General features: G+C 44.4%; 1 protein-coding gene across 2 annotated transcripts; it reads left to right on the top strand.

Moving 5' to 3' along the window:
- On the top strand, window positions 1–27,145 carry rock1 (Rho-associated, coiled-coil containing protein kinase 1). Of its 2 annotated transcripts, none has more exons than XM_079285178.1 (33): window positions 1–824; window positions 10,881–10,962; window positions 12,028–12,128; window positions 12,303–12,440; window positions 12,585–12,760; window positions 13,557–13,641; window positions 13,789–13,933; window positions 14,136–14,274; window positions 14,476–14,567; window positions 15,494–15,653; window positions 15,983–16,058; window positions 16,177–16,265; window positions 16,609–16,657; window positions 16,891–17,026; window positions 17,621–17,712; window positions 17,807–18,053; window positions 18,511–18,617; window positions 18,781–18,931; window positions 19,605–19,765; window positions 19,868–20,052; window positions 20,622–20,691; window positions 20,795–20,898; window positions 21,056–21,221; window positions 21,322–21,415; window positions 21,502–21,590; window positions 21,682–21,873; window positions 21,959–22,124; window positions 23,551–23,621; window positions 23,784–23,872; window positions 24,036–24,114; window positions 24,291–24,552; window positions 24,740–24,947; window positions 25,583–27,145. In XM_079285178.1, the coding sequence occupies exons 1-33, from the start codon at window positions 732–734 to the stop codon at window positions 25,584–25,586; spliced, it is 4,098 nt and encodes a 1,365-aa protein (XP_079141304.1). In that variant the 5' UTR covers window positions 1–731; the 3' UTR covers window positions 25,587–27,145. The 2 variants fall into 2 exon arrangements, with proteins under 2 accessions (XP_079141304.1, XP_079141303.1); XM_079285177.1 differs by having other exon boundaries at window positions 25,135–27,145.
- The last annotated feature ends 510 nt before the right edge of the window (window positions 27,146–27,655 follow it).

The following is a 27,655-nucleotide window of genomic DNA, read 5'->3' as shown; positions in this document are numbered from 1 at the left end:
GGTCGGGCTGTGGGAGAAAATCGGGCATCGTCTGCTGTTTTTTTTTCTTTCCGAAAACTAACCACACATTTTAAAGTTGATGGAGAAGCCTTCGACCCGGGAGATAGAGCACAGTGGACGGGAAACAGTCGACACTCAATGACAATACGCACGGGATGCAGCGGAAGGACCGCCGTTAGACGTCGTAACGATACCGTGTTTTAAACTCATCGAAATTTGGAAGAAGCAGAAGTTTTTTTTCCCACCACTTCTACTTTTGAGCTGTCAGAATCTATTGTCGTTTTCTGTGCAAGGGCCTGTGGCAGAGATATGGGAACGGGCCTGGACTAACCTTCCTATAAACAAAAACAGTTCACTTTCAATTGCCTTTTTGTTCGGATGCACCAACATTTTTAAGCCCTTATCCTCAGTGGCATCCTGCGGAGGCTGACTAATCTGTCGCCGCATTTATCTTTTGCCACTAGAAGTTGTCTGCCACTCATTACCGAGGGGGGAAAAAAACAACCTCTTTCGACTCGTGAGAATGTGGCTTTTGTACATTCAACGCAACCTTAAACGTTTCATCGTCTGTGAAAGCTCGAGGAGAACGATGTATTTTCTTTAAAGTGCTGCGTAAAGTTCACGCGAAGAAAAGGAACATTTTGGCTAGCTAGCTACAGGCTGGCTGCTAAAGCTAGCTAGCTAGCCAGTGAGCTTGTTTTTGTTCACGACTCGAACGTTTAACAGAAAACATGTCTGCTGGGGAAACTATGGCGGCTCGATTTGAAAAAATCGATGCCATGTTGAAGGACCCACAGTCAGAAGTAAACACGGATTGTCTTCTGGTAAGTTTGTAACTTGCTAGCTAGCTTGGCTTGGCTAGGTCGGCTAGCGAGTCAACCGTTCTGGGGTAAGGCTACTCCTTGGAGCACAATTCTTTCTTCCGAGACCAACAAGTCGTCTCGATTGTCACTGACTGAATGTGTCGAGAGAAACTCAAGACACACACTTAATCATGATCCAACACCTGCGTGTGATAACTTAGAAATACATATAAATATTAAGCATTTGCAAAAAGAAAACAATGAACAAACTGGTATCCTACAGTCATAACATTGCAGCCCCAAAAACAATGAATCTGTAATTGCTAGCAGTGGGATAGATGTTTTTAACCCCGATGTGTATTCATTTAACACTTAACAAAGACCGCTTTAATAACTAATTAAACAACAATGGTAACTGAACTAGACTGACAGGTGGCAGCCGGTTTCCTGTTCTCCACAATGCAGACACACTTTGTCAGTTTACTTGTGGTCAGGGCCAGTTAACACAGATTATGCTAATAGATCTGATCATCTGTATTGATTTCCTTGCCACCCACTACAGTGTGATACTGCTTTATGATGCCACTAGTGCACTTTGATTTTAGATCACAGGGAAGTTGGTGGTTAGGTGTACTGTTTTGTCTAGATTGACTTATTGCAGCTTCATTTGAAGTGATAGGCTGCCTCTCAAGCCTGTCGTAACCTGCAGGCCCCCACAGCTGCATCGGTACACCTGCCTGCTGCTTCACGTCTATGGGCGACAACTCCCGATGTGACTCTCCAGCCTTGAGGAAAGAAGGCGGCTGCTGCCACGTGATAAACCCCTAAAGCAACACCATCATAGCTTTTTTTTTTTTAAACAAATTACATGCAGCAAATAGGAAGTGTTTGTTACATCAGGATCCTTTCAGCTTGGGTGACAGTGTCACTGAGTGTTTTCACAAGGATTGGGCTCTTAGTGACTCATGAGAGCAGTCACACTCAGATGTTTGGTGATGAACCCTCTAGGTCACATGTGTCAAACTCAAGGGCCGCGGGCGAATCCGGCCCGCCACGTCATTTTATGTGGCCCGCGAATCCGCCAGCAAAAATAAAAAGATTATTATTATTTTTTTTAGGAAAAATAATTAAAAGTTAGATTTGAAAATAAAAGTATCCCCATGGTCGAAATTATGAGAGAGCATGTTGTCTGTGTACCGACACCGATATCACAACAGGTGGACAGGAGAGGCAACAGCCCGTAAAGCGGTTTTCCAACAATTGAAAAAGATCGACAAATAATCCCAAAATGTCCACGAAGAGAAAAATTGATGCAAAGGGAAGAAAATGTAATGAAAGATGGGAAAGCGAATACATGTTTGTGCTTCAAGGAGAACAACGGGTCTGTCTTCTGTGTTATGAGGTGTGTCGGTGATGAAGGAATACAATTCACGTCAGCATTTTGACACCAACCACAGAGCTAAATTTAGCCTCCAAGAAAAACATCAAATTGTCCAAGAATTAATAGGCAGACTGCAATCACAGCAGAATATATTTACACAGCTACAGCTCAGTGCATGCTAAAGGTATGTGAGCAGTGCTCCGACCAGATACAGACTTTTACAAATGTCAGTTTGTGAAGAAACACCATCGCAGACCGAGTTCATGAACTAGCAGCAATCTAACAACACAGCTCGCTAAGAGACGAGCAGGTACTCGTCTTCTTCATTATCTGTTGATGAAAGCAGACAACACGGATACATCATCTATCCATGTTCATCAGACCTGACTCTCAGTGAGCAGCTCTTGTATGTAGCTGCCATGCACAGGACGACGACAGGGAGGAACATTAGTGATGCAGAGAGGTGACACAAACAGCTTTGAACAAAGTTATTGTAATAACTTGTTTGATATTTGTCTTTGTTATTTTCTTTAATAGTTTGATCTTTGATAGAGTAATGTGGGTTTCTTAACCCTCAATTAAAATGATTTGTTATAATAACAGAAATGTGTTTAAATATCATTTTTCATTTATATAACTGCTTGTACAATATTTATACACTTGAATAATCAAATGTAGAGAGTTATTTAACAATATTTTAGGAGAAGTTAGTTATACAGTCTTACATTTACAACCGGCCCTTTGAGGGCGACCGTGATGCTGATGTGGCCCAGAGTGAAAATGAGTTTGACACCCCTGCTCTACGTTATGCTAGAGTTCACGGCTCAGATTAACAAGGAATGACACGATAGTTTAAAGTCTGCCTACTTGCGGTAGTTTCATTGTAACTCATTCAGGTGTTGTTCAATCTCTTTGATTCATGATTCCTGTATCTTGATTGTATGACATAGAATGTATTAGCAGCTCGCAGGCTGACTTACCAAGCAAAGGAACGTCGGGGAAGCGGTCTGTTTTGGGAAAGGGAGCTTGTCTTAAAACCCCACCCCGCACACACACCCACACACGCACACAACTTGAAGTGTTTGTGTATAGGCTGCAGTAGATCGCTGTCTTTTGAAAAAGAAAGCTTGCTTACTCTCTGTGACCTCTCATCCTGTTGCAGAACGAGGCAATTAAACTCACCTGAAAGTGCACACACACTGCATTTTTTTTAATGGCTAAAAGCTATGGGGACTGTTCCTGCTGGCAGCCGCACACACAAGGGTGTTGTTCCTCTCTCTCCCCCGCCCCCCCTCCCCCCCCTTTCTGCAATCTGGCCTGATCAATGAATGGAGGCCTTTTGCTGAGGCTCCCTCTGCCACCGTGCAACTCCACCCACAGCTTAATAAAATTCCGTGCTAATCAAATAACCTCTTGTCTTTGACTGGCCCGGAGTTCCCTGTGTGTCCCAAAGCCATTCTGCATGTCTGGAGAGAGAGAGAGTGGAGGCCAGGCAGGCAGCTCTGAGGTAGCTGGGTGTGGGCTCCTCTCTCTACCCATAAACCAAAATTATGTGGACTGAAGACTCATGTTTCTTGAAGGCCGTGAATCAGGACCTTTAACTCATAAAGCAGCCGACATGCTTGGCTATGAGTAATAGGTTCCATCAGAATGCACAATGCGAGCCTTTTACTGGCTGCGTTTTTCTGTACCCGAGTCTGAAGTAGAGCACTGTCGGACCTAAACATTCTTCCAATAAGAGGCCTGGTCTGTGTTGTGTGATGGTGACACTCGGCTCTGGGCCGGCCAATTGAGCACAGTATTCAAGCCCTGTCGCCCCTTATCTTCACCCTTTAAATAAATCCTGCTTGGAGAGAGGAGCGCCTTATCTGGATGGGCCGCCCCCTCCCCAATGATTGTGCTCTGGGCCGGCCAATCTGAGCAGACAGAATTCCTGACATTGTGATGTGAAAGCTCACTGGCATTAACGGTCTGAGCATTGTCCACGTGTGTGTTCTTCTTTCGGCAACATCTTTCATCAAATGTGTGGATTGAACGTGCTCACCTTAGTTTGAGTCACTGAAGGCTGGCATTGAGGAAACGTGTTTGCCAAATTATTAAAATATGGAATATAAATCGCTTTTTCACGGTGTCCCTCAGTGGTAGACTCTGTAATTATTTGGCATATTAGAATGGTTGGGTTTATCTGTTGGAACATGTTTTGCAAGGGCTTTGCCTGCTTTTGAGATGAAAAAGCAGGCGTTTGTCTTTGTTCCTACTTTTGCACTTGGGGTACATTTTGATCCCGCTTTCATCTGCTATTTGGACTCTAAATCTGTAATAAGAGTAATTACAGGAAACTGCACGGCTAGTAAACCAGATTTGAAGCCAGTGGTCGACGATGTGAATGTTGCACGTACATGTTAAGGTGGATGCTCTTATTTTGAAGTGATTTAGAATATCGGTTGAATAAGATGGAGTAGATAAATCAACAACAGTGAAGTGGTGGCAGGCTGCTATGATGCACACGAGCGTTGTGTTAATTCATTCACGCTTTTAAATTTAGATCGATTGAAATGCTTTATTCAATGAACGATATAATGAACGCGTTAAAATCACATTTGTAGGTTAACGCCTGCCGGCATTTGCCACTCAAATTAGATTTCGTCCCGCAACAACATCTGTGTGGACTAATTGATGGAGATGCTTGTCACTGAATAATGGTCCTGTGTGGCAAAGAAGCTGTGCAATATAAATTGCTAGTGTGAAGCTTTTACTTGTTTACGTTAAGGTTGTTTTATTCTTGTATTGTGGCATGTTTAAAAAAAAAAATAAAAAATAATAATATTTCAAGCTAAATTCAGCCTAATTCTGAAGTTTAGGCATTCAAAGGAAGCTTATGATAAAAAGCAACACCAGCGTCTCCAGATGTTGACCATAAATAACTTGTACAGGCAGAGGGACAGTTTTCTGTCCTAAATCTGAGTCATGAGAATGATTTGTGGAATCATTTTACCGGCGTTCCTCCTAAATCGCCTCACATAGTCGATCTGCTGCGGCCCGACTTGAGTAACAGCCTGGAGGAGTACAGTCAATCTTTGTCATGCCTGCCCGTGTCCCAGTAACCTTTGCCTCCTAATGGACAAACTTCACCTGTTAGGTGTTGTCAGCACTGATAATGAAGCTACAGTCTGAGTTTGGTTCTTGACTTCGAGACACATCTGCACAGCGTTGACGGAGGGAAAACCTTTGTTTTGTTTCATATAAATACAAGAGTCAGTCAAATCAAAATATGCAGTCTCATTTTCAATAACTTATTCATTTGGAGCGACGCATGAGCTCACTCACTATCAGTCTTTGAAGGACCATACTGGTGGTTATGTGTACGCCTGTTAATATGCATTCAACCTTCTTGTACTTACCAGTAATTGTGTCCATTTGATAAAGCATGCTCTTAGTTTCTGGGTTGATTTACGCTCCAGGCGGCCATTGTTTTCCGGTTAGTTCAGTCACCTGTTTCTGCTTTGTTTTGCCATCATTCTACATATTCATACAAAAACAAAGAGTGTGCATATAATTGTGATATTGTCCAGCTTTGTTATTGTCCGGTGGTAGTGCAGCTCCCAGGAGACATTGATGGAGTCATGGCTGTCACACTGATGAAGAGTTAAGAGTGGCAGAACTTTCATGGCGGTGCTATGCCAACTTCAAGCATGCTGTTTTCAGAGCTAGAATACAGAAACATTTAATGATGAATTGAATAATCTCCTTGAGTTGATAAACATGTATTTGCGGTCACGGTTATTGATCCGTTCCTGCTGTCGGAAAGGTTCAAGGCTGCCGGTTGTAAACTGCTCTCCTCAGCTATTCAGCTCAGGGAAGAACAATTGGCGGAGCTATTTGTAGCTCCACTGACTGATTATGTGCAGGAATGCATACTAAAATGCTCCAGTCTTTTAATAATGGAACGCTCGCTCCTTTTGATTCACCCATTGAACTTTACAGGCTCCTGCTTTTCTTTCATCTCCTTTCTTAAGGGCGTCCAGCCCCCGTTAGTTTGTCCCACTGACAGCGGACTCTGTGACCCTGCCCGGTGAGGATGGGTCGGAATAGGCCCAGTCGACGTTTTAATAAGACGGTTATTTGTCGGGGCGAGGTCAGAAATCCTGGGCCGACTCTCAAGTTTTTGCTTGAGAATCCCGAGCTCAGTCGGTGGAACACGTGAGTGCGCTCCACTGTTGGAATAACTCAATTATATTTTGACATGAGAGCGTTTGTGACGGTGTTTCTCGCTCACTGGGACCTCATAAGGAAATGGAATGCCCCTGTTTTGCCACCCCTGGGTTCACTGTCACTGCCATTTATCCAGCGGAGCTGTTAGATATGCAGTCTTTCTAGGTGAATGGGATTTTTTGTCAGTAGATATTATTGTACAGCAGGGGTGTGCAAAAGGAGTGTTGGACCAGGAACTAAATCTCTCAGTGAAACCATGTTTCATACATGCATGTCTGTGTACCTGAAAGTTAGCAGCGAGGAAGCGATGTGGTGTTTCACGCTTTGAGTGGTTTCATTGGTTTGTATGATCACATTGGTGTGGAACTTCCTTTTTTTTATTTGCGTGGTGAACTGAATGGCTGTCTGAACAATTGCTCACATGTGGAAAGCATATTGTCTTAAAGAGGTGGCAGAAAAGGAAGTGAGGAGCAGGGCTCGACTTAGGCCGGTCCACATGCCTTGTGCTGGCATGCAGAAAGGGATGATGTGGCTGAGTCTCCCATGGAAATTTTAACTCAGACTTTAATGTCTGGAAAAGAGCTTGTGTGTGTGTGTGGATTTCTCTCCCCTAAAGCTTAAAGAAATAATTACCATATGTAATGTCAACCACCGGCATGTGCGTTTTTATATAATTACCACATTTCGTTAATAGGGTGATGAGATGGTTTTTTAAAATATTATTATTTTGTGTCGCTCTCTGGCTGAAGCAGCATCAGCAGAAATTGTGACTTTTATGCATGGTTTTGTTTCTAATAGGGTAGATTGTAAGAGAATGTTGTGTGTTCATAAATATTCTCACTAACTTTTTAGATTATTCTTGTTGTAAGCTCTTTCCCGGTTGGTTCAGGGCTGTCCCTTCAGTGAAAGAAGAGATCTTAGAGGCTAAAGTCTTGATATTTATACACCTTGTGTATATCTCTATTTCTCTGCACCACCGCAGCGTTTGCTTTTCCATTTTGCGCTCGTTAATGCCCATTTTTTTTCTTCGTTCTGTTTGCCTGGAAAGCAGACAGAAACGCCTCGGAAATTTCAGCTGCAATAAGTGCGGTAGATGTGCTCGCCTACGAACAGTTTAATGGCTGGAAATGACTCTGAATTACTAGCTAAGGAAGAGCTCTGTCAGTGATCCTGGGCCGCTCACCTCATATTTGTTCGCGTAGCCTGGAGCTGATTTTGTGTCTGTGCTGCTGGCTGCTCCACCTGGCCCAGTGGGAGAGTGGTCTCAAAGCTAAAGCCAGATAGCAGCAGATGATGTTTGGTTACTGACCCTCACACAAACCACTCAGCAGCGGCTGCTTATGTTTCATGTTTTTATATATATCGAACCGGATGACTCTGCCTCTCTCTGTGTGTGTGAGTGTGCAGAAGTTTCGGTACTGCTTGGCACTGGGTCATTCCGGAGTACCAATACCCAGGCCTGTAGCTGATACAGACAGTTGTTACTCTTGCTTCTTCAGATTGCTTGTTTGTTGTTGTACAGTTTGCACTTAAATCTGCTTTGTTCTAATTAGCAATTCAAATCTTCTTTATTTTTAGTCCACAGTGTTTCGCTGTCTAAACTAAACTAAACCGCGTTCTTTTGTCCCACTGGTGTTGCGGTAGAAGACTCTTGGCACGGCTCTCCTCTGATTTTTCTTTGTTTTTTCCTTCATTTGTTCTACCATTGGACCAGCCTGCCCCACATGCACCGGCCCTCGTCTCCCTCCTCCTCTCCGTCATCGTGCTGGGCTCTAGTGCTGATTGAAAATAAGGCTCACTGTGTGACTCTGTGCTTGGGATGGATTTTTTCTTTATTCCTCCCTTCCTTCACTTTTTGTTGAGAAGTTGTTTGGCCACATACCTAAAATAGCTCTCTGACGTGTACAGTCCCGTTGAGGAATGTTACTGTGGCTGTCTCTCTGCGGCAGGAAGCTATGCAAACGTGCATTGCTGAGCGCGGAGCCTTGTGATTAGGGTCCTGAAGGACTCACTTCTTCAGCTTTTTTTTTTCCCCAGTGTAGGCTGGTTGGATACTGTATTGCGAACAAGGCCCCCTTTTCTCCCAGCCTATGGCCTGGGTTGTGTAACGTATCTCACCAGAAAGTTGACTTTTAAGTTGTTTTTTTGGCTCTCACCTCAGCCATGTGTGTTGATCACAACCTCCCCTCTTATTAATTTCCCACATTCTGTCCACGTCGCTTTTGTTCTTCCCACCAGCCTCCCATTTCAACTTTTCCCCTCCCATCTGCCTTTTCCCCCCCTGTTTCCACCCATCCCACAGGGCTCTTGCTTGTTTTATGTCTCATTGATGAGTGGTGCGGGGGGGGTGCGACATGGCCCTGACCTCCACTCAGCAGAGTTACTTAAGAGGATTCCTCGGCTCGTCTGAGCTGCTGATTCACCGTGTGTCATCATTGTTTTGCTCAGAGACGCAAAAAAGAAATCCTCTGAATATTTAACCGAGCGTCATTCACAATACAGGAATGACAAGATTCTTGGTATGAAAGTGGGTTCGGAGAATGTATCTCATGTCAACAAGTGGGAACAAAAAATGTGTTTAGATCCAGATCAGCTGGAATATTAATATTTGAATCTCTAGGCTAGGTGACCCATGGCAAGGTGTCAGAAGAGGCTCAATTTCAACATCTGGTTCGCACCCGCTACAGGGAATACACAACAATATATTGTGTTCAAGTGCCTCTCTTCTTTCAGCCATTGTGGATTATAGAAGATTAGATTAAATCCAGCCGGTGGCATTTGTGCTCCTATCCAACCGGAGACAATCTACCCTGTCCTTTGTGTTTGCAGTGCTTGGAATCTCAATATTGTAGCTGTCACATTTCAAAAGGGTGTTTATATGCATTGTCTTTTTCCACTCTTCTTTTGGTCATCCAGCAATATAAATCGCTTTTCACACCAACCATTTCTTATGTAAATGTGTTAAGGTGGAGTGTATCCTGTTAGTGAGGCGTATCCCATTCCTTTGATCATATTAATACATGACAAACTATGGTAATTCAATCTTTTTTTTTTTGCCTCGCGGTAACCACTGCTGCTTCCAGCTGCCTTCTTAAAGCTGGTGCACATTTAAATCATGACGGGGAAAGAAGTGATTTTCTTCTAAATGAGAAACATGTTCTTCAGGCGACCTTTTGTTGTCAAATAACGATAAAACACTCATGGCTGCTCGCGGTGGAGACGGAAAACGAATGGGCTGCTCTTAAAACAGCTGAAGCCGTGTTTGAAACAGTCAATACTGTTCAATAAATAGCATAAACGTTACTTTATATTCATGTAATAGATGTACAAATGGCAATTAGATGACAATCTGCATGTAGAATACTGAAAAAAAATATCATTTGGTTATAATAATGGTCTGCTTATAGTGGTCAATTTTCACTTCTTAGAGGTTTCTACTGTACTCGTGTCCCATTTATTGATTATTGCATGCTATGTGCAGGCGCCATTGGGAGGCAATGGGTGAGTGAGATGAGAGCGACCGGAAATATTAATGAAACAAATGTTTTTAATTGGAGACTTTGTTGTTCCTCCAGGTACGAAGTTGATTCGCAGCCTCTTTCTTTACAAAAAAGACAAAACTCAAGTTTCCTCGTTGCACCAGAAATGAGACTCTTTCGCTGCAGCCATTTTTTGTGATTGTCTGACGTCACTTTGCTGACGCTGCGCTTGCGCAGGAAGTGGTCGGGATAAGGTGGGAGACTTCAAAAACCTGATCGGAACCTCGACACTCGTGTCTATATTAATGCACAAACTGTCGTAAAGTTGTGAAACATTATTTTTCGCTACGTACCAAAATCATCAATAAACTACAATACACCCAAAACTGAGTCTGCCCGTCTGCTCTCCCACTCCCGCACCAGAGACCACAGCACCCCAGTCCTTCAGAACCTCCACTGGCTCCCCATACAGCAAAGAATCCAGTTCAAGATTCTCCTCATCACTTACAAAGCCCTCCACAACCTCGCCCCTTCATACCTTTCAGACCTCCTGCACCGTCACACTCGCAACCTCAGATTCGCCGACACCAACCTCCTTACCTTACTTAATTCTTACTTAATTCACTTCTAAAGAAAGCACGTCATGGATTTCAAAGATTTTCTGTCGGCGGGACGACAATCATTTTGTGAATTTAAATTGCCGCCGTCTATGGCAGGAGACATGCTTTGAGGCTCCATTTAATAAACTTTAATAAGCGCTGGGATCCTTCAGTGGGTCTGTTATTAATCACTTTCACAAACAGTGGAATGTTTACAGTAGCAAGAAGCTGAAAACCTCCGAGACATTCTTAATGTAATCCGGGCGAGTCGCCCACTCGTGGCTTCATGCTGATTCTTCAGAGGCCAGCAGCCTGACGGGCCACAGCTTTGTTTTACATGTTGTGTGTAGCGTAGACGCTGTAGCTCTGTCTGCCTGCCTGCTAACCCTTTCTCCTCTGCCTGCAGGACGGCTTGGACGCGATGGTGTACGACCTCGACTTCCCTGCCCTGAGGAAAAACAAGAGCATTGACAACTTTCTGAGTAGATGTAAGTAGCTCACATCCATGCATTGATCTCCGCGTCTTTCACTTTGAACCACTTTGTGTTTGCAGACCCCGTTGCATACGGGTACAGGCCTAGGCTTCAGAGAAGAAGGCTGTTTTTGGGTCACCGTCTCTATGGAGGCTTGGACACAATAGGTGTCTGCTGCTTCGCGTCCCCCAACAAAGGGGCTTTCATAAATGGCTGGTGACCCACATGATGCCGATGGTGGTGGCTTCCCTTTTTCCCAGTGCCCTCAGACTGGGAAACCTCATAACTGAAATATTCATATTTTGATGATCAGCTCAACCTACTGTAAACCCCTGGGCTAACGCTGCCATTAGACCTGAACTACTCTTGGTACAGTACTCGTGCATACAGCGGCAGAGTGTTGGAAATGCTTTGACGGCTGTGGACTCATGGACTGTCTGTGAGACACTGGTCCTCAGTAGCATGCATTGCCTGAAGGGCTCTTCACTCTGAATTCTCTCCTCCATGCATTGTGCGCTGCTCTTGATCACATCAGCTGATTGCTCTATTGTATACACGCAGGGCCCTCCACCCCCACACACATGCAAATACACACAGTGTGTCTGTGTAACGGCAACAAAATCAGATTTGTACCATTTCCAAACACACGTTTTGGGTCCTCTGGGATGTTTCCTGATCCCAGGAACCTACGCTCCCAGTAGAAATGTTCTTATTCCAATAACTCGGGCCTTGCTTTTTTTAATTTTTAGATTTTTAGCAGCTCTCAGCTGTGCAGAGGCGCTGTCAGCGCTTTGTGATCTGTCTGCCAACAGGCTGGATGTTCATATGAAAGTCTGCTGTATGTAAACAGTACATAACATCGAAATGATGTCAGGAAGTAAAAAAAAAAAAATACCAGGGTAGCTGATCTCCCAAACAAAATGCAACCTCTGGAAAATGTATTTTAGAAACAGAAAACCTCTGCCAGCTCTCTCGGGCACCTTGTACTGTATTAACTAAAAGTCAGTGCAACAACTTAAGATTCTATAACTTCTATTTTCTATGAACATCTGTCTCTTACTTGTTTTTGTTTTTCCCCAGACAAGGAAACCATTAGTAAAATCCGTGATCTACGCATGAAAGCGGTGGACTATGAGGTGGTTAAAGTTATTGGGAGGGGAGCATTTGGAGAGGTGCAATTGGTAAGAAAGCTGTTTTGTGACGTCTATAAACAAGTATTCCAGTCAGTATTTAGTTTTCTATTAGTTCAGTAGTAACATTCTTTGTGTGTCGCTCTAAAACACCGTTGCTTGTGAGAATTACTTGAATGCGCCTCATTGACTGTCAACGTTTCACCTTTTCAATTTGTTTTAAAGGTAAGACACAAAGCCACGTGCAAGGTATACGCCATGAAGCTGCTGAGCAAGTTTGAGATGATCAAGAGGTCGGACTCTGCTTTCTTCTGGGAGGAGAGGGACATCATGGCTTTTGCCAACAGCTCATGGGTGGTGCAGGTAAAAAAAAAAGAAAGCACTAGGCTGGTGTGGTATTATATGTAGGCCTCACCGACATAAACCCAGCACTATGTGCGAGTCTGACTGGTATTTCTTTGGTATTATTTTTTTTACGAATAACTTCCTCTCGTTTCTATTCTGCAGCTCTTCTTTGCTTTCCAAGACGACCGCTACCTCTACATGGTGATGGAATACATGCCGGGCGGCGACTTGGTGAACTTGATGAGCAACTATGACGTCCCAGAGAAGTGGGCCCGCTTTTACACAGCCGAAGTGGTGCTGGCTTTGGACGGGATCCACTCCATGGGCTTCATTCACAGGTGAACTTCTCCACGTCTCCGTTGTGTTTGTCGGCTTTTGTTTTTTCGTCAAACACATTGATATTTGATTCATCGCCAATGGAAAAGGCTATTTCTGACTTGTGTGAGGTCGTTGAGGTCTCATAGTCTGTTTGGAATGGCCTCTGAAACCTGGAGGGGGTAAAACCATTTATCTTTTATGGGTCTTGACAACTGAGATATGCAGCAGGATCTAGGAGGAGTGGTAGCGACCTGTGATCTAAGGGGGCTTTGTAATAAGCAGGAAGTCCTGGGTCAGAGGTACTGTTTTTAGCATGGATGCTAGTTCCTTGCTAGTGTTCTTCAAACTACAGGTGTCATGCAGCTGTCATGACTGCTTTTCTTAAAACCGGGACTCAAAACTAATGCTCCTCCAACATTAGAAAGTTGTATGTCATGTGTTTTTTCCCCCCAGTTTATTATTTAGTGTATCAACCTGTATCACAAACCTATTCTACACACTCTGTGCACAGCTGCGATGGTTGGCAATTCACACCATGACGGTTGCATTAAATAGCTCTCTGTTGGAGTGAAAGGAATTTTCAAGTCAACGTATCCTCCGCTCTCTTGGGTCTACTTTCATGCCTCATTACAGCTGACCCGTCAGCTGCAGAACACTGCAGCACCTTCAGACACTTCTCAATTGGAGAGCTTTATTTCCCTCAAGCAGCTCTAACCTCTAACGGTGCACATAAAGCGCATGCAAAGTGATTTAGTTTATTGTTTTGGGGGGGTGTTGTACATGCGTTTGATGTCGCTGTATTTTTTGCCTTCTCAGGGACGTGAAGCCCGACAACATGCTGCTGGACATAGCAGGCCATTTAAAACTGGCAGACTTCGGGACCTGCATGAAAATGAACAAGGTGTCTCATTTAATTTCTGTCACCATCATAATAATTTCCAATGTATGTGGTGATAACATTTAAGCGTGTGTTCTACTGCTAATTCATTTATTTCTGTGAAAAAACGAACAAACTTGTAATGATTTAAACAACGTCTCTCCTCTTCAGGACGGTATGGTACGATGTGACACAGCAGTGGGGACTCCAGACTACATTTCGCCCGAGGTACTGAAATCCCAAGGAGGAGATGGCTGTTACGGCCGAGAGTGCGACTGGTGGTCAGTGGGAGTGTTCCTGTACGAGATGCTAGTTGGTGAGTGTTTGATAAGAGATTTCCCGTGAGGGTTCGTGTTGTTACGTCGTAAATCTTATCGACAGAATGAAGTTGAAGATCAAGAACGGCGAAAGCCTCGACTGGTTTCTACCTTTCCCTCGGTCGTAAAAGATGTTCCTGGTCAGTTTGAATGTTTGTTATGGGGACATAACAGTGACCCGTGGCTCTTGTTTGTGCTCAGGCGACACTCCCTTCTACGCGGACTCCCTGGTGGGGACGTACAGCAAAATTATGAACCACAAGAATGCCCTGACCTTCCCCGACGACAGCGACATCTCCAATGACGCCAAGAATCTCATCTGCGCTTTCCTCACTGACAGGTTAGACAGCGACATACTGAGCACTTGGGGTGGGTTCTTATCATTACACCCTCTCCGGGTTTGGGCATTGACGGTGGAAGGAATCTTGATTGACATGCACATAATAACGTAGAAGATGTAGCTCTCTGCGTGGAGATATTTAAGAACGGCTTCTGCCGACACGATCAAGAATTCAAACTTGTCCTTCCTGACCCCCTACAGGGAAGTCCGCCTTGGCCGTAATGGCGTAGATGAGATCAAGAGGCATCCTTTCTTCAAGAATGACCAGTGGACGTGGGAGAACATCAGAGACAGTGAGAACACTTTCCCCGTTAACACCACGGATTACTTTCACACCTCATTTCATTTGGCATTCGGCTCCCTGTTCTTTTAATCGTGTAGCCAGCGTCCATGTTTTTCCATTTGACCTACTCCACAGACAGTTGCAGGAAATTCTTGTCGACGAGCCATTCATTCAGTATCCTCTCCGAGACTAAACGTGATTCCTGCTCAGAGGAATAATTGGCAGCACAGCCCTTTTTGAGGCCAACGACGGGGGGGGGGGGGAGAAGCAGTCCATGGCAAATGTTAATGCGCCGGGGTTGACACTGGAGCAGAGCGAGATTAGAAATGGAGGGCTAAATCCAGGAGCTATAGTCAGTTCTTTAGTGGCTTTATATTTAATACTTTACTCGGCTGCAGTCAGCACTTTAGCGTTGGCCTACGCTGCCGTTCCACTGGCTGACCAGCTCTGCTAACTGGCTGGTTTCCCTTGTTTACAAAAAAAAAAGAAAAAAAAAGGATTTCAAAAGAGGTCTGTGATCCAGAGAAAAGCTGAACACGTGTTTCTGTGCCTTTTATCTATCTGGAAGGTAATCTACTTCATAATACAGTTGTGGCAGATTAAAAAACAATAGATCTATTGGAAAGAGACAAATAGGTCAAAGTCAACAAATATGTTTTACGTGATTTGGATTAAGTGAGCGTTCAAGACCTAATATCAGCATGTAAGTTACAGATGCATGCATGTATAATGTGTAATTAATGATAGAGAAGAATCATTGTGGCTGACAGGTCGTGACTTGCCAATCATTTCAGGACTCTCTTCTGTAACCTGTGTTTTTACCTTTTGGCTGAATCACGGACGATGCCATGAACACACAGTGACTTATTATACGTGATGAACTGCTGGCCCCGTTTGTCTGTTGACGAATCTTCCATCTTGTCGTGCCCTGTGCAGCGGCTGCCCCGGTAGTGCCTGAGCTGAGCAGTGACGTGGACACCAGTAACTTCGATGACATCGAGGAGGATCGGGGAGAGGAGGAGACCTTCCCCGTACCAAAGGCCTTTGTGGGCAACCAGCTCCCCTTCGTCGGCTTCACTTACTACAGCAGTCAGCAGTGAGTCTGCCAGACGTGTTCATAATCAGCGGGGTTGTCGGTTCGATTTTCCTTCGACCAAAGGAATCGTTTTTAAAATGGGCCCTTTTAAGATGACTTGTGACTTCAGGAGCAAGACACCTTTTTCATGGTGGAACTCGGTTTGTCATAGTAAACATTGTTTGAATACCTTATGTTGGAGCAAATGTCAGATATATTAACTCTCCGGGTTGCCTGTAAATGCTGCTGTAGTTAAGAACATTGCTGTGAAAGAAGTAGTGTTTAGTTTTCACCTGAAGGAGATAACTGTTGTGATTATGTTTCAGTAATTAAATGTCTGCTGTTTCCAGCCTTAAGCGCAGCTCCAGCGCCGCCACGAAGGCCAGTGACAAACGTAGCAGCTCCACAAAGGAAGAAAAGAGTCACGTAAGTGGAATACTTTTGGAGATCTGCCAATTTATTCGATTGCCCTTTTTTTATGAAGGTTCCTGCAATATCTGTCTGTAAGTATGAAGATCTAAGATTGTTTGAATGTCTGTTTTAGCTGGAGAACCTGCAGAAAAGGATTTACCAGCTGGAGGAGCAGCTCCACAGTGAGATGCAGCTGAAGGACGAGTTGGAGCAGAAATGCAGGTATTGAAACAATAATTGTATGCATCACGAGAAGGAAGCTGCTCACACAGTCCAAGCACAGAGCGGATGCAAATTCTTTGGTGTCGTAGACAGACAACCAAACAGACAACAGCGTCACAGAGGGAGGTTTAATGAGCAGACATACACATTTACTTCTCAATGAAGTCGTTATTGTTTCTCGTTAAATTTAGATATTTGCAAATGCAAAATGGGCCACAGAGCCGTTCTTTAACCCCTGGTTGCATGTGTCTTGTTACATGTTTATAAAGAGTAAACCAGACCTTTGTACACTTTTTATTCAAGAGATATCCAATGTAGTTATGTATTGTTTTGTTCTCCCCAGGACGTCAAACACCAAGATCGACAAGATCATAAAGGACCTGGATGAAGAGGTACAACATTCTTTTTATGGACAAATTATACATTGTTTTTGTGATATTTTGCTTCTTTAATTGCAATTATATCTATAAATGTAAACTGCATCTCCAGCTTTTGTTTTGGTAATGCATCTAAAAAGTGTGCCGATGGACTGAAACGATGAAGTTGAGATATTTTACTGTTGCGGGGTTACGAGCTGGTTTCTTCCTGCCACACATCACAGCTGCTCTGTTGTTCCTTCCCACAGGCAAACCTGAGGAAGAGTGCGGAGGGCAGCGTGTCTCTGCTGGAGAAGGACAAGATCATGCTGCAGCACAGATTCACAGACTACCAAAGAAAAGCTGACCAGGACGCAGAGAAGAGGCGCAATTTGGAGAATGAGGGTAAAGATAATGAGGCGCTGCTGACGTGTGATTCAGAACACTGTGCACTTATAGTGTAATTGTAGAGTGAAGCACGGAAGCGGTCGGTATTTGAGTTCTGTTTCATGTCGATGCGCTCCGGATCACTTGATCTGGTCAAGACGTTTGCCCACAAATGGACTAAGCTGGTATCCTGGTGTGACCCTCATCCTGCTCACCGACCAGCTACAGATCTAGATAACTGCTCATGTTCGTCTGCCTCTCCCATTGATTTGCAACAGAAGACGGCACTAAGTGGATTACCAAGCAACAAACTGTTAGAGTTGGTATAGCGTGACTTCGTTTGGGGTTTATGGTGCATTCATGTGCTCCTCGGATGGTCCCACGCATTTCAAACATTTGAATAAATAAAAAGTTTCTTACCATCAAGCCAACATTTCGTCCGCCATGTTTCTGCGTAATTGACATTTATTCAGCACGTCGTGTAGCCAAATTTTGCAGACTTTCTGGTTTGTTGTTTTGAGGGTACTAGTTTTTCAGATTATTTCAACACTACATGAATGCAGCATTTAATAAAGCCCCGTTTAATTCATTTTCAATTAATTGTTTTCCTAGTATCGACTCTAAAGGAGCAGCTTGAAGACATGAGGAAGATCAGCCAGAACTCTCAGGCCTCAAATGACAAGATTGTCCAGCTGCAGAATCAGGTATACAGTAGACACACACACACACAGTCTGGACTAGTGGAGGACATTACATTGAACTTCATTTTCCCTCCCGCTCGTCTCTTCCGATTGACAGATGGAAGAGGCCAACGACCTCCTGCGTGCAGAGTCGGACACCGCGGCGAGACTGAGGAAGAGCCACACAGAGATGGCCAAGTCCATGAGCCAGTTGGAGAGCTTGAACCGCGAGCTGCAGGAGAGGAGCCGCGCTGCGGACGGGGAGAAGGCCCAGCTGGAGAAGGAGCTCCTGCTCCTTCAGAGCTCCCTGGACTCTGAGAGGAGGAACTACAGCCTGGGCTCTGAGGAGATCATGGAGCTGCAAGGTGATCCACCGACACACAGAGGATGACACTGACATATGCAAGCGCAGCACTAAAATCCATAACGATCCATAGATCTTGTTTGGAACTGATTTTTAAAGACAAAGACATTTATCATTCAGATATTTGAGACGGCTGCAGAAATTCCCATAATAGAAGCCGTCACCCACTGATGTGTGAGACATGCCCAAGTGCTGACAGCGCCTACAGCAGTCAAATTGGTTATCTTTTAATGAGAACCAGCGTCTGAAAGTCATAGAATTAGTGGGGCGGGAGGGAATTGGAGTCACTTTCAGAACAGTTTAAAAAAAAAAGTGTCAAACAAGTATTAGGTGTTTTTTGTGGATGAAAGTTCTTGACATTGAAATATATGAATAAAAAGGTTTTTGCAATGAAAAAGGCCAGCTTCATATCATAAGCACCGTGAAAGTGACGATGTGTCTTTATCGTCCGTCCTCAGCGAGGATGTCGAGCCTGCAAGAGGACAACAAAAGCTTGAAGCACAGCCTCTCCAAAGTGGAGTCTGAGCGCAAACAGGCTCAGGAGAGGAGCAATAACCTGGAGAAGGTATACACAAGAAGTACAAATACTTATGTCTGTCCGATTACGTACGTGCTCCCACCCTGTCGAATTGCAGGAATTGCTGTTATTTAGTGTATTTCTGCCAAGACGATGGGACAGCTCGCCTTCATGCCGTTCTGTTGTCGCTACCCCTCCCCCCCCCCCACAGGAAAAGAACAACCTGGAGATAGACCTGAACTACAAACTGAAGACGTTGCAGCAGCGTCTGGAGCAGGAGCAGACTGAGCACAGGGTGATGCGGGCACAGCTCACTGACAAATATGAGTCCATCGAAGAAGCCAAGTCAGCTGCCACGAATGGTATGCCAGTCCTCTGTCAGAGCACGTCCTGCTCCGCGGTTTTTCCTCTCTGCTTTTTCTATTTGCTGCCTTGTTTTTTTTTCTCCAATCCTACTTTAACTTCTGTATCTAATTACCTTTCTTTCTGACCTCATCTTCCTCTCCCTGTTTCATCTTTCTTGTCTACCGTCTGATCAGACTTTTCCCTGCAGGGGATGTTTGTGTGGGAGGAATTCAAGGAGTGTAAGCGGGCAGCATGTCAGGACAGCGCCTCATTGCATATTAAGACTCTTAAGGGAGCTTTTTCAACAGGATGATGATCTGTCCAAATGATTTCTGGTCTTTTTGCCTTGAACATGCTGGAAAAGGCTTATTTCTTTCAGGATAGTTCTCCTGCTAATAGTCGAGGCTCATCATTGTCAATAATACTGTCGATACATCTGGATTTTATTACCCCCATGCACAAACGCATGGTATTTCCAGCTTCAAATACAGAGGGAAATTTACAGAACTGAACCATTACAGCTCAGAATATGCCTTCAGTAACAGAAGATGAAAAGAAAAATGGTGGAAAATGCTCATTAGCGACTGATAATCAGATTTTGTGGTGATCCTGTTCCATCACATTTGTTCTTGTTGATGGACTGGGATACTCGTTGAACAAGGACTTTTTTTTGTCGCTGTCCTACTCCAGCTGTTCAGTCGAAGATGTCCGAGGAGAACGTGGCGAGGATGCGAGCGGAGAGCCGGGTCGTGGAGGTTGAGAAGCAGTGCTCAATGTTAGAGTTTGACCTCAAGCAGTCTGTGCAGAAGATGGAGCAGCTGATGAAGCAAAAAGAGAGGCTGGAAGATGAGGTAAGTAAACCCCCCCCTCACTCTGGCAGTATCAAATAAAAATGCCTTTTTGTGCCTCGTCTCAGAGATATATCTCACCTCCCTTTTGCCGTCCTTCCACAGGTGAATCATCTGCAGATACAGGGAGATCAGGAGTCAAGCAAGCGTGTCCAGTCTCAGAACGACCTGAAGAGCCGCATGCAGGAGGTGGACCGCCTCAGGTGTTCAGAGAAGCAGCTCAAACAGGAGATCAACACGGTGCTAGAGAGTAAACGCTCGCTGGAGTTCCAGCTGGCACAGCTAACCAAGTGAGTGGCTTTTCTGCACCTTTTTTTCCCCATGTAATTCTGCATTTGTTGTCCAACATCTAATCACATTATATTGGATATTTGTCTGCATGCAATGTGTATAAAATGAACATAATATCAAATATTATGAATAAAAGAAATACTTGCATTAGGTCTACTTGAAAAATAGGAGAAGTTATTATTACTCTGAAATGAATTGGCTGCAGCTGCAGCCAGGAGCTCTTCCTTTTCTGTTTGTGCTGCGCTGGCCAGTAATGCTCTTTGGAAGTCGAGGCGTGAATTGCCCGACAATTGCCTGCTATTTTATAATAAAAATAGTGCTGTTATTCCGGCTTGGGGGGGGTGATCACGCCAAAGCTGTTCTGCAGCAGTGTTTACATCAAAGGATTAGAGTTAAGCGTCCGGCTCCATCCACTCCATTGCTAATCCACTGGCTAGCGCTGCAGCCCGTGCTGCTAGTTGAGTTTCACTACAGGCGTGTTTGGAAAGTGCTGTGTAATTAGCTTATAGCTTAGCTTAGATACATAGAATTAATAAGCACTTGTTGTTTTTGGTTGACGTGTTAACAGACAATACAGAGGCAACGAGGGACAGATGAGGGAACTTCAGGACCAGCTTGAGGCCGAACAGTATTTTTCGGTAAGTCTCAGTTCCCCCGATGTGTCTCAGTTCCCCCGATGTCTCGGCCCTCTTTATTAAACGTGAAAGCCGCTGGCTAAACCATCTGTCTGCCCTCCATCAGACGCTTTACAAAACTCAGGTCAAGGAACTAAAAGAGGAGATTGAGGAAAGGAACCGGCAGGTACAAGAGACTCATAAAAAGGTGCAGGACCTATGCAGTGAAAGGTAAGAGAATCCGTTCTATTGAGGCCTCAAGGCCATCACTTCACCACCCAAATGTCAGCTGAATGGTTTTATGAGCTTTCTTGTGAGAACGAATGGCTGAAGAGACATAGGGTTAAAACAATAACAATAATCATATTTGTTTTTATCCTGTACAAAGGGACTCCCTGTCCGCCCAGCTGGATCTGACGGTGACCAAGGCCGAGTCTGAGCAGCTTGCCCGGGCGCTGCAGGAGGAGCAGTACTATGAACTCAACCAGGAGAACAAAAAGGCAACCAGCAGACATAAGCAGGACATCGGGGAAAAGGAGTCGACTATCACCCGGGTATGCAAATCCAACAGCGCGCTGTTATATCCCTCCACAATGTTCATTACGTTGTACATTTGGAAAGATGCAAATGCCTTTTTTATTGTCAAAATTTTAGCTTGAGGAGTCCAATAACACTCTGACCAAAGATGTGGAGAACCTGAGCAAAGAGAAGGCGGAGTTAAGTGAGACGCTCAGTACTCAGGAGGAAGGTACTGGCCCTTTTTGTTCAACTTAAATCCTCTTTGCTGCATTGTGATGACGTTGTTGCCCAAGCTGAGTCTCTTCTTCTCGACAGAGTATGCAGCTCAGAAGGAAGAGATCGCAAATGCAATCAAGGCCAACTATGAGAAGGTCCTCAACACGGAGCGCACGCTGAAGACTCAGGTAACGAGTCGCAGCTTTAGCCGGGGAGGTAATGCCGGTGGAGAGCGGTGACTGATGCTTTCCAACCGTTTCACTGCTTTTGATAACTCAGGCGGTGAACAAGCTGGCCGAGATCATGAACCGTAAGGACATGAAGCTGGACCAGAAGAAGAAGGGCAGTACTGCCGACCTGCGGAAGAAGGAGAAGGAGAACCGCAAGCTCCAGCTGGATCTTAACCAGGAGAAAGAGAAGTTCAACCACATGGCCATCAAGTACCAGAAAGAGTTGAGCGAGATGCAGGCGGTAAGTTCAAGATGTTCCAGAGCACGAGCACTAAAGTTTCATCCTCGTTTTCAACCCGCATCTGACCACATCTGCTGACCAACAGCAACTGGCAGAGGAATCCACATATCGCAACGAGCTGCAGATGCAGCTGGACAGCAAGGAGAGCGACATCGAGCAGCTTCGGGAGAAACTGAACGACCTGCAGCAGCGCATGGATAACTCTAGTGTCACCAGCTTGCAGACCGATGAGACGGACAGCAACATTGCAGGTAGGGTCACCACAGGCACTGACTGGACTCTGCTGCTGCTCTTACTGCACACGCAGGACTCCTCTGCAGCTATTCAGTGAACACAGAACATCGAAATAGTCTGGGAATCGCATAGAAAGAATCATTGCGTTTCCTTTTAACATGTTAGGAATCTTGTGTATATGTTGTGTGTTTATTGAACAGGCTGTTGAACAGCTGCCTGTGGTTTTAGGTTATTGTTTAGTCACGTTGCCATACCTACTGCTGTACGACGATGAACAAAATGTATGATCGTACCTTCCTCTAACGTACATCTTTTATTCACAAACATGCCTTGTTGTAGGTCTGTTTTCTTATGAGCTGGTGTCTGTGGTTGAATCCTTCTCTCTTTATTCCCCCTCATGTCCAGTCGGTTGTCTTCTTATCTTTGTAACATCTATTCCTTTCCCTCTGTGAGTAACTGAGGGGACCGGCCCCTCTTGCCTGGCCTGTGCTGCAGCTCTTGTGTTTGTGTCTTTTTTTGCCCCTGATTTTATGAAGTATTCTTTTACCAGAGGTGGGGAAAGCCCTCTCTTTTGACTTTTGAAAGACGCCTGATGGAGAGGAGAGAAACAAATATCTGTCCAAATTGTCTGACCAAAAAATAAAAAAAGGGCAAACTTTCATGCAAAGATGCTTGCAGTGAACTTGCTTAATGTCACAAAAGGTCAGCCCCAACGGTAAAGTAACCACATGAGTAACTAACCCTGTCGTACGAGACTACGCCCTGTGTGAGGTTTACCGCCTCGCACTCAGCCCCTTTCAAAACGTGTCTTGAAACTGAAGAGCCTGTTTTTTTTAAATTCATGGCACCGTGTGTGCACTACAAACACTCGACACTCTTTATCGTTTCTTTTGTTGTCGGCATGTTCACCTGGAAGTCCCGCTCGTTTGGACACAGAGCTCCCTCACGATGTCCCGTTTTAGTTGACAAAGCCCCCTCTTATAGTTGACTGTTCCCATTTAACTTTATGTTCAGCTGCATGCACTTGAAATGATCATTTTTAGCACCAAATGAGGGATATAACCTGCAATGCACATGGTTGTTTCTGTGAAAGGCGTGATCAAGCTAATTCAGAGAAAATCAAAACCAATTCATGCTGAAAAACTTCAATTTGAAGTAATAATCTCCCGCGCTCTGCTAACGTGCTGTAAGAAGGACTTACCCGTGTCTAATGTGTTCCTCCTGCATGGGGAGTGTGTAGTCGCAGCATGGGATGCAGAACTCCTTAAGGGGTTCACTTGGTGTTTTTGAAACAATTATGGCCTTTGTCAGTTAACTTTTCATCCCCCCCCCCCCCCCCCCCCAGTTGAGTTTGGATCGAAACACTGCATGGCCTTTGTTCCACCGTGCGTTTCACTCACTGCATGGATTTGTAATTGTTGTTGCATCTGGGCTGCATTTCAGAATCCCGATTGGAGGGCTGGCTGTCGATTCCTAACCGAGCGAATATCAAGCGATACGGTTGGAAGAAGCAGGTATGTGTGTGTGTGTGTGTGTTTTTTTTTATTATTGTTTTGTTTGGTGTTTCCTCTGCACACCTGCTTTTCGTTGAAGTCTGTTTCGGTTTGTTGAGAATGCCGCAAACCCCTTGAGGGCAATATCCGTCTTCCTCTCATTGTCCCGTTTAATATTTACAGTATGTGGTGGTGAGCAGCAAGAAGATTCTGTTCTACAACGACGAGCAGGATAAGGAACAGTCCAACCCCTCGATGGTACTAGATATCGAGTAAGTCCTTTTTTCCCCCCCCTTTTTTGACGGTCACATTTTTGCTGAAAAATATCTGCGGCTAGAAAAAAAAAAAGATCCCCTAAGGCCATGTAGCAGGGTTTGTGTTTTACATGTGTTTTACCGTGTTATTGAGACGTCATTTTGTGCCTTCTTTGTGCAGCAAACTGTTTCACGTGAGACCCGTCACACAAGGAGACGTGTACCGAGCGGAGACAGAAGAGATTCCAAGGATATTCCAGGTCGGAGGCTCCTTCCTGTTCTGGAGATTTCTCGATAGATTCTCATAAATGCGTTCTGCCTGTATATTTCTGATGTCGAGTCAGATTCCGCGACGCTCTGCTCCGCCACAGAAATGCTTATTTTTTAAGCGCAGATTGTTTTTGACGTTTTGGCCTGCTTCTCCGTCTGTTATCAGATCCTTTACGCCAACGAGGGAGAGTGCAGGAAGGAGGCGGACATGGAGACGGGCCCTCAGGGTGACAAGACCAACTGTCTCCCACACAAAGGCCACGAGTTCATCCCCACGCTGTACCACTTCCCTTCCAGCTGTGAGGCCTGCTCCAAGCCTCTGTGGCACGTCTTCAAGCCGCCGCCGGCGCTGGAGTGTCGCCGCTGCCACGTCAAGTGCCACAAGGACCACCTCGACAAAAAGGAGGACGTTATCGTCCCTTGCAAAAGTAAAGTCCTTTAGCAGTCTAAGCTGTTGATGGTGTACAAACACTTTATACCTTTATCTTTCAAGACGACGAGCTATCGTTAACGACAACTAGTCAATTCATCTTTTATGGTAAACTGGGTTTTGGACTGTTGATCTGGATTCTTGACCTACAACACCTTGTGCCCCCCCCTCCCCCTCCCACACAGTAAACTACGATGTGACCTCTGCCCGGGACATGCTCCTGCTGGCTCTGAGCCAGGATGAGCAGAAGAAATGGATCGGCCATCTTGGAAAGAAGATTCCCAAGACCCCGCCATCCACGTTTTCCAGAGCCTCACCTCGTTCCATGTCCACTCGCTCCGGACCAAACCAGTCCTTCCGCAAGAACCCTAAAAGCAATACGGGAAAGCTGAGGTAACTTGACAATTTGTGGCTGATGTCTTGTTCACTTCATTGCATGAAATACAATAAGGCACTGTGCTGTTGTTTTTGGGCAGCGAGTGAGTGAGGCTGCAGTCAGAAGTCTTATTATATCCCATCTGGTGGGCTGAGCTGTGGTCCAGTCAGTCACGTGACCTGCTGTTTGTCTCCTGTGTTGTAGCAGAGCGCAGTCCAGCCTCCAAGCAGCAAACACAACATCCAGCACTTGTTGACAGGAACTTCTTCAGAAAGTGTTGATCCTTTTTTTTAGACTCTTTTTTTTGTTTTCCTTCAGCTTTAAACTTGTCTGTTTATTAATTGTGTTTCCAACGCGAGACACTTCCTGGTTGGTTGGTTGACTCCTGGGCTCTTTCCAGTTGACACTTGGGATTTTTCTCATTGGCACTAACGACTTGTTGGGTTCAGTCACTAACATGGACTTACTGTGCAACTCTTCGCTAGAATGGTCCAGATAAAGGATTTTTACGAAACATGCAGAGGTGTTAACGGTGTTGCAGTGTCTATAATCCGGCTTTTCTGTTGTATGTTGACTCTGATTGGCTTACTAACCGAGCTGAAGATATGTCTCTCTTTTACTGGACACCTGTCTTTGTTTTTGTTTCTTTCAGCTAACCATCTGAACCGCTTGGATTTTTTTCTGGACTCTAAACTTTGCCTCCTTCCTCATCCTCAAAAGAAACCCAGAGAAACCTGTATTTACATCGAAAATTCATTGCAAAGAGAGTATCAATAAATATCTAGCGCTGGAAAATTGCAACACATATCAGACACACAAAGGCATCGTGGACATAAAGAGGCCTAACACCCGGCTCCGCCATCTTTTCCACAAGAGACAACCGTCGTTCAAACTCAACAAACTTGCAGCTCTCCATTTCTACCAGAAGATGGCACACTCGTCCTGGACTTAAGATGGACAGTGTGCGCGGATAGAGGGACTCATGTCATGGAGACGTTCTGTGTTTCATATTATGTGACAGTTATGATGACAGTGGGAAGGTAAACAGGGGGTTTTGCTGGGACTCCTGCAAGTGTGTCTTCAGCTTAAGGTACCGTCATACAGGGATTGCGGATCTGCAGTGACTCGGGTGGAAAATGAATATCAAATGTTGTAATTATTTTTTGTTTTCTCCCCCCACCTAACTGATACTGAAGCCAAAATGCAAACGTGCTTCTGTCTCCAGTTAAAGAAAATGACTGATGCCTTTATCTAGTATCTCTGGCCTTTTTGCCTTTATTCTTATCACTCTGCAAGTCACTTATCAGGTTTGGGACAGAGTATTGGGACATAAGTATTAGATGTTTTGAGTATTGAGTGAGGAGCATGCAAGATCATCATTTAAATCTATGCATTATTTTTATTATAATTATTTTTATTGCTCCAAGCCATAAGGAATATTCCATTGTAATGGCATATAGGAGTCCTAAAACTTAATAGATTTTTTCTGTTTATTTGGTACATTCTGTTTTTTGTTTTTTGTTGTAATGTATTGCCTTACATTGATTCATAGATACATGGTTCAAAAGGAAAACATTAAGTTAACAAATGTAAAACTGCACTGTTTGAATTGTAAATTATTTGTAGACTAAACAGGTGTAGCATTTGGCCCACCTAGTGCCTTAATGTTTGGATATTGATTTTACTGCCATATCTGTTTGTTGTTTTTTCCTCCAAAACAAGACGAATCCTAACTCTTCCATCATTTATTGTTTAAGAAATCGCCATGCATCTGTGGTTTTATCGGAACTTCTCTCTGGTTTGAGTATATAAAATATATATATGAGATTACATCTATGGACACATTGCAATAGAGTTAGCGTGTCATAAGAAAGTCCCTAAACTCGGTTCATATCAGAAGACAAATTTCAGGATGGTGTACCTAAAGGGAGACCACCAGAGTCGATGAGTGTCCTTAACAATTACGAGTTGTTTCTCTAACACGGTTAATGTCCCGTTAATGCAACCCCCCCCCCCCCCCCCACCACACACACACAGTGTATATAATGAGAGCGACATAAGGATTATGGAATACTTCCGCAATCTTTTTATTTGTAACTTTTTGTTCAGTTAAAAAAAAAAGCACTGGAACTATGATCTACTCTTGTCTTGGATAATTTGCATGGTTAATTGCATTGGAGTCCGCACTGATGGATATGTCAATAAACATGTCTTTATCATTCACTGGATACTAGTTTTCACTACAGAAAGTGAGTGTGTTTCATATTTTTGGGCATCACATGAGTGCATCTCAAGAGTGTGCATAGTGGGCATCAGACACGGGGGGCTCCAAAAAACTCCAGGCTTATTGCGTGTCAAGTGGTTTTTGCATCGTGTAATTGAGAATTTATAATTTAATGTAATTTAGTGTCTAAAGAGATTCCATGTGTCAAAATCTAGTTTTGATACAATCATTCCTGTTTTGTGCTTATGTTGCATATTCTAGAATTAGTGTAAATTACCACACAGTTAATGTAGTAATTAGTATCTTAAATAGACAGTACACACAGGAATACACAGGGTGAGTTTTAATATGGTGGGGGGGGGGGGTGGAAATCACCTGGTGGGATTGTTGTTGACTGAGCAAACCTCGCTAACAAGCAGCCCTCTCATAAACTGTAATTAATGTGCCTGCATGGTCTGGGCAACAGCGATCTGTGTGTGCGTGTGTAGTCCCGGGTGCAGT

This window comes from Melanostigma gelatinosum (genome assembly GCF_949748355.1).
Source record: "Melanostigma gelatinosum genome assembly, chromosome: 15".
Classification (NCBI taxonomy): Eukaryota; Metazoa; Chordata; class Actinopteri; order Perciformes; family Zoarcidae; genus Melanostigma; species Melanostigma gelatinosum.
The sequence above is the reverse complement of the archived record's forward strand: the minus strand, read 5'-3'. Positions and strand labels throughout refer to the sequence as shown.

What these genes read in the sequence shown, in the direction of transcription:
- rock1 (XM_079285177.1), top strand. Translation starts at nt 732, where the DNA reads ATGTCTGCTGGGGAAACTATGGCGGCTCGATTTGAAAAAATCGATGCC. An exon ending in GTGGGAGAACATCAGAGACA is followed by an intron (nt 14,568 to 15,493) that starts GTGAGAACACTT and finishes TGCCCTGTGCAG; the next exon opens with CGGCTGCCCCGGTAGTGCCT. An exon ending in GAGTTGGAGCAGAAATGCAG is followed by an intron (nt 16,266 to 16,608) that starts GTATTGAAACAA and finishes TGTTCTCCCCAG; the next exon opens with GACGTCAAACACCAAGATCG.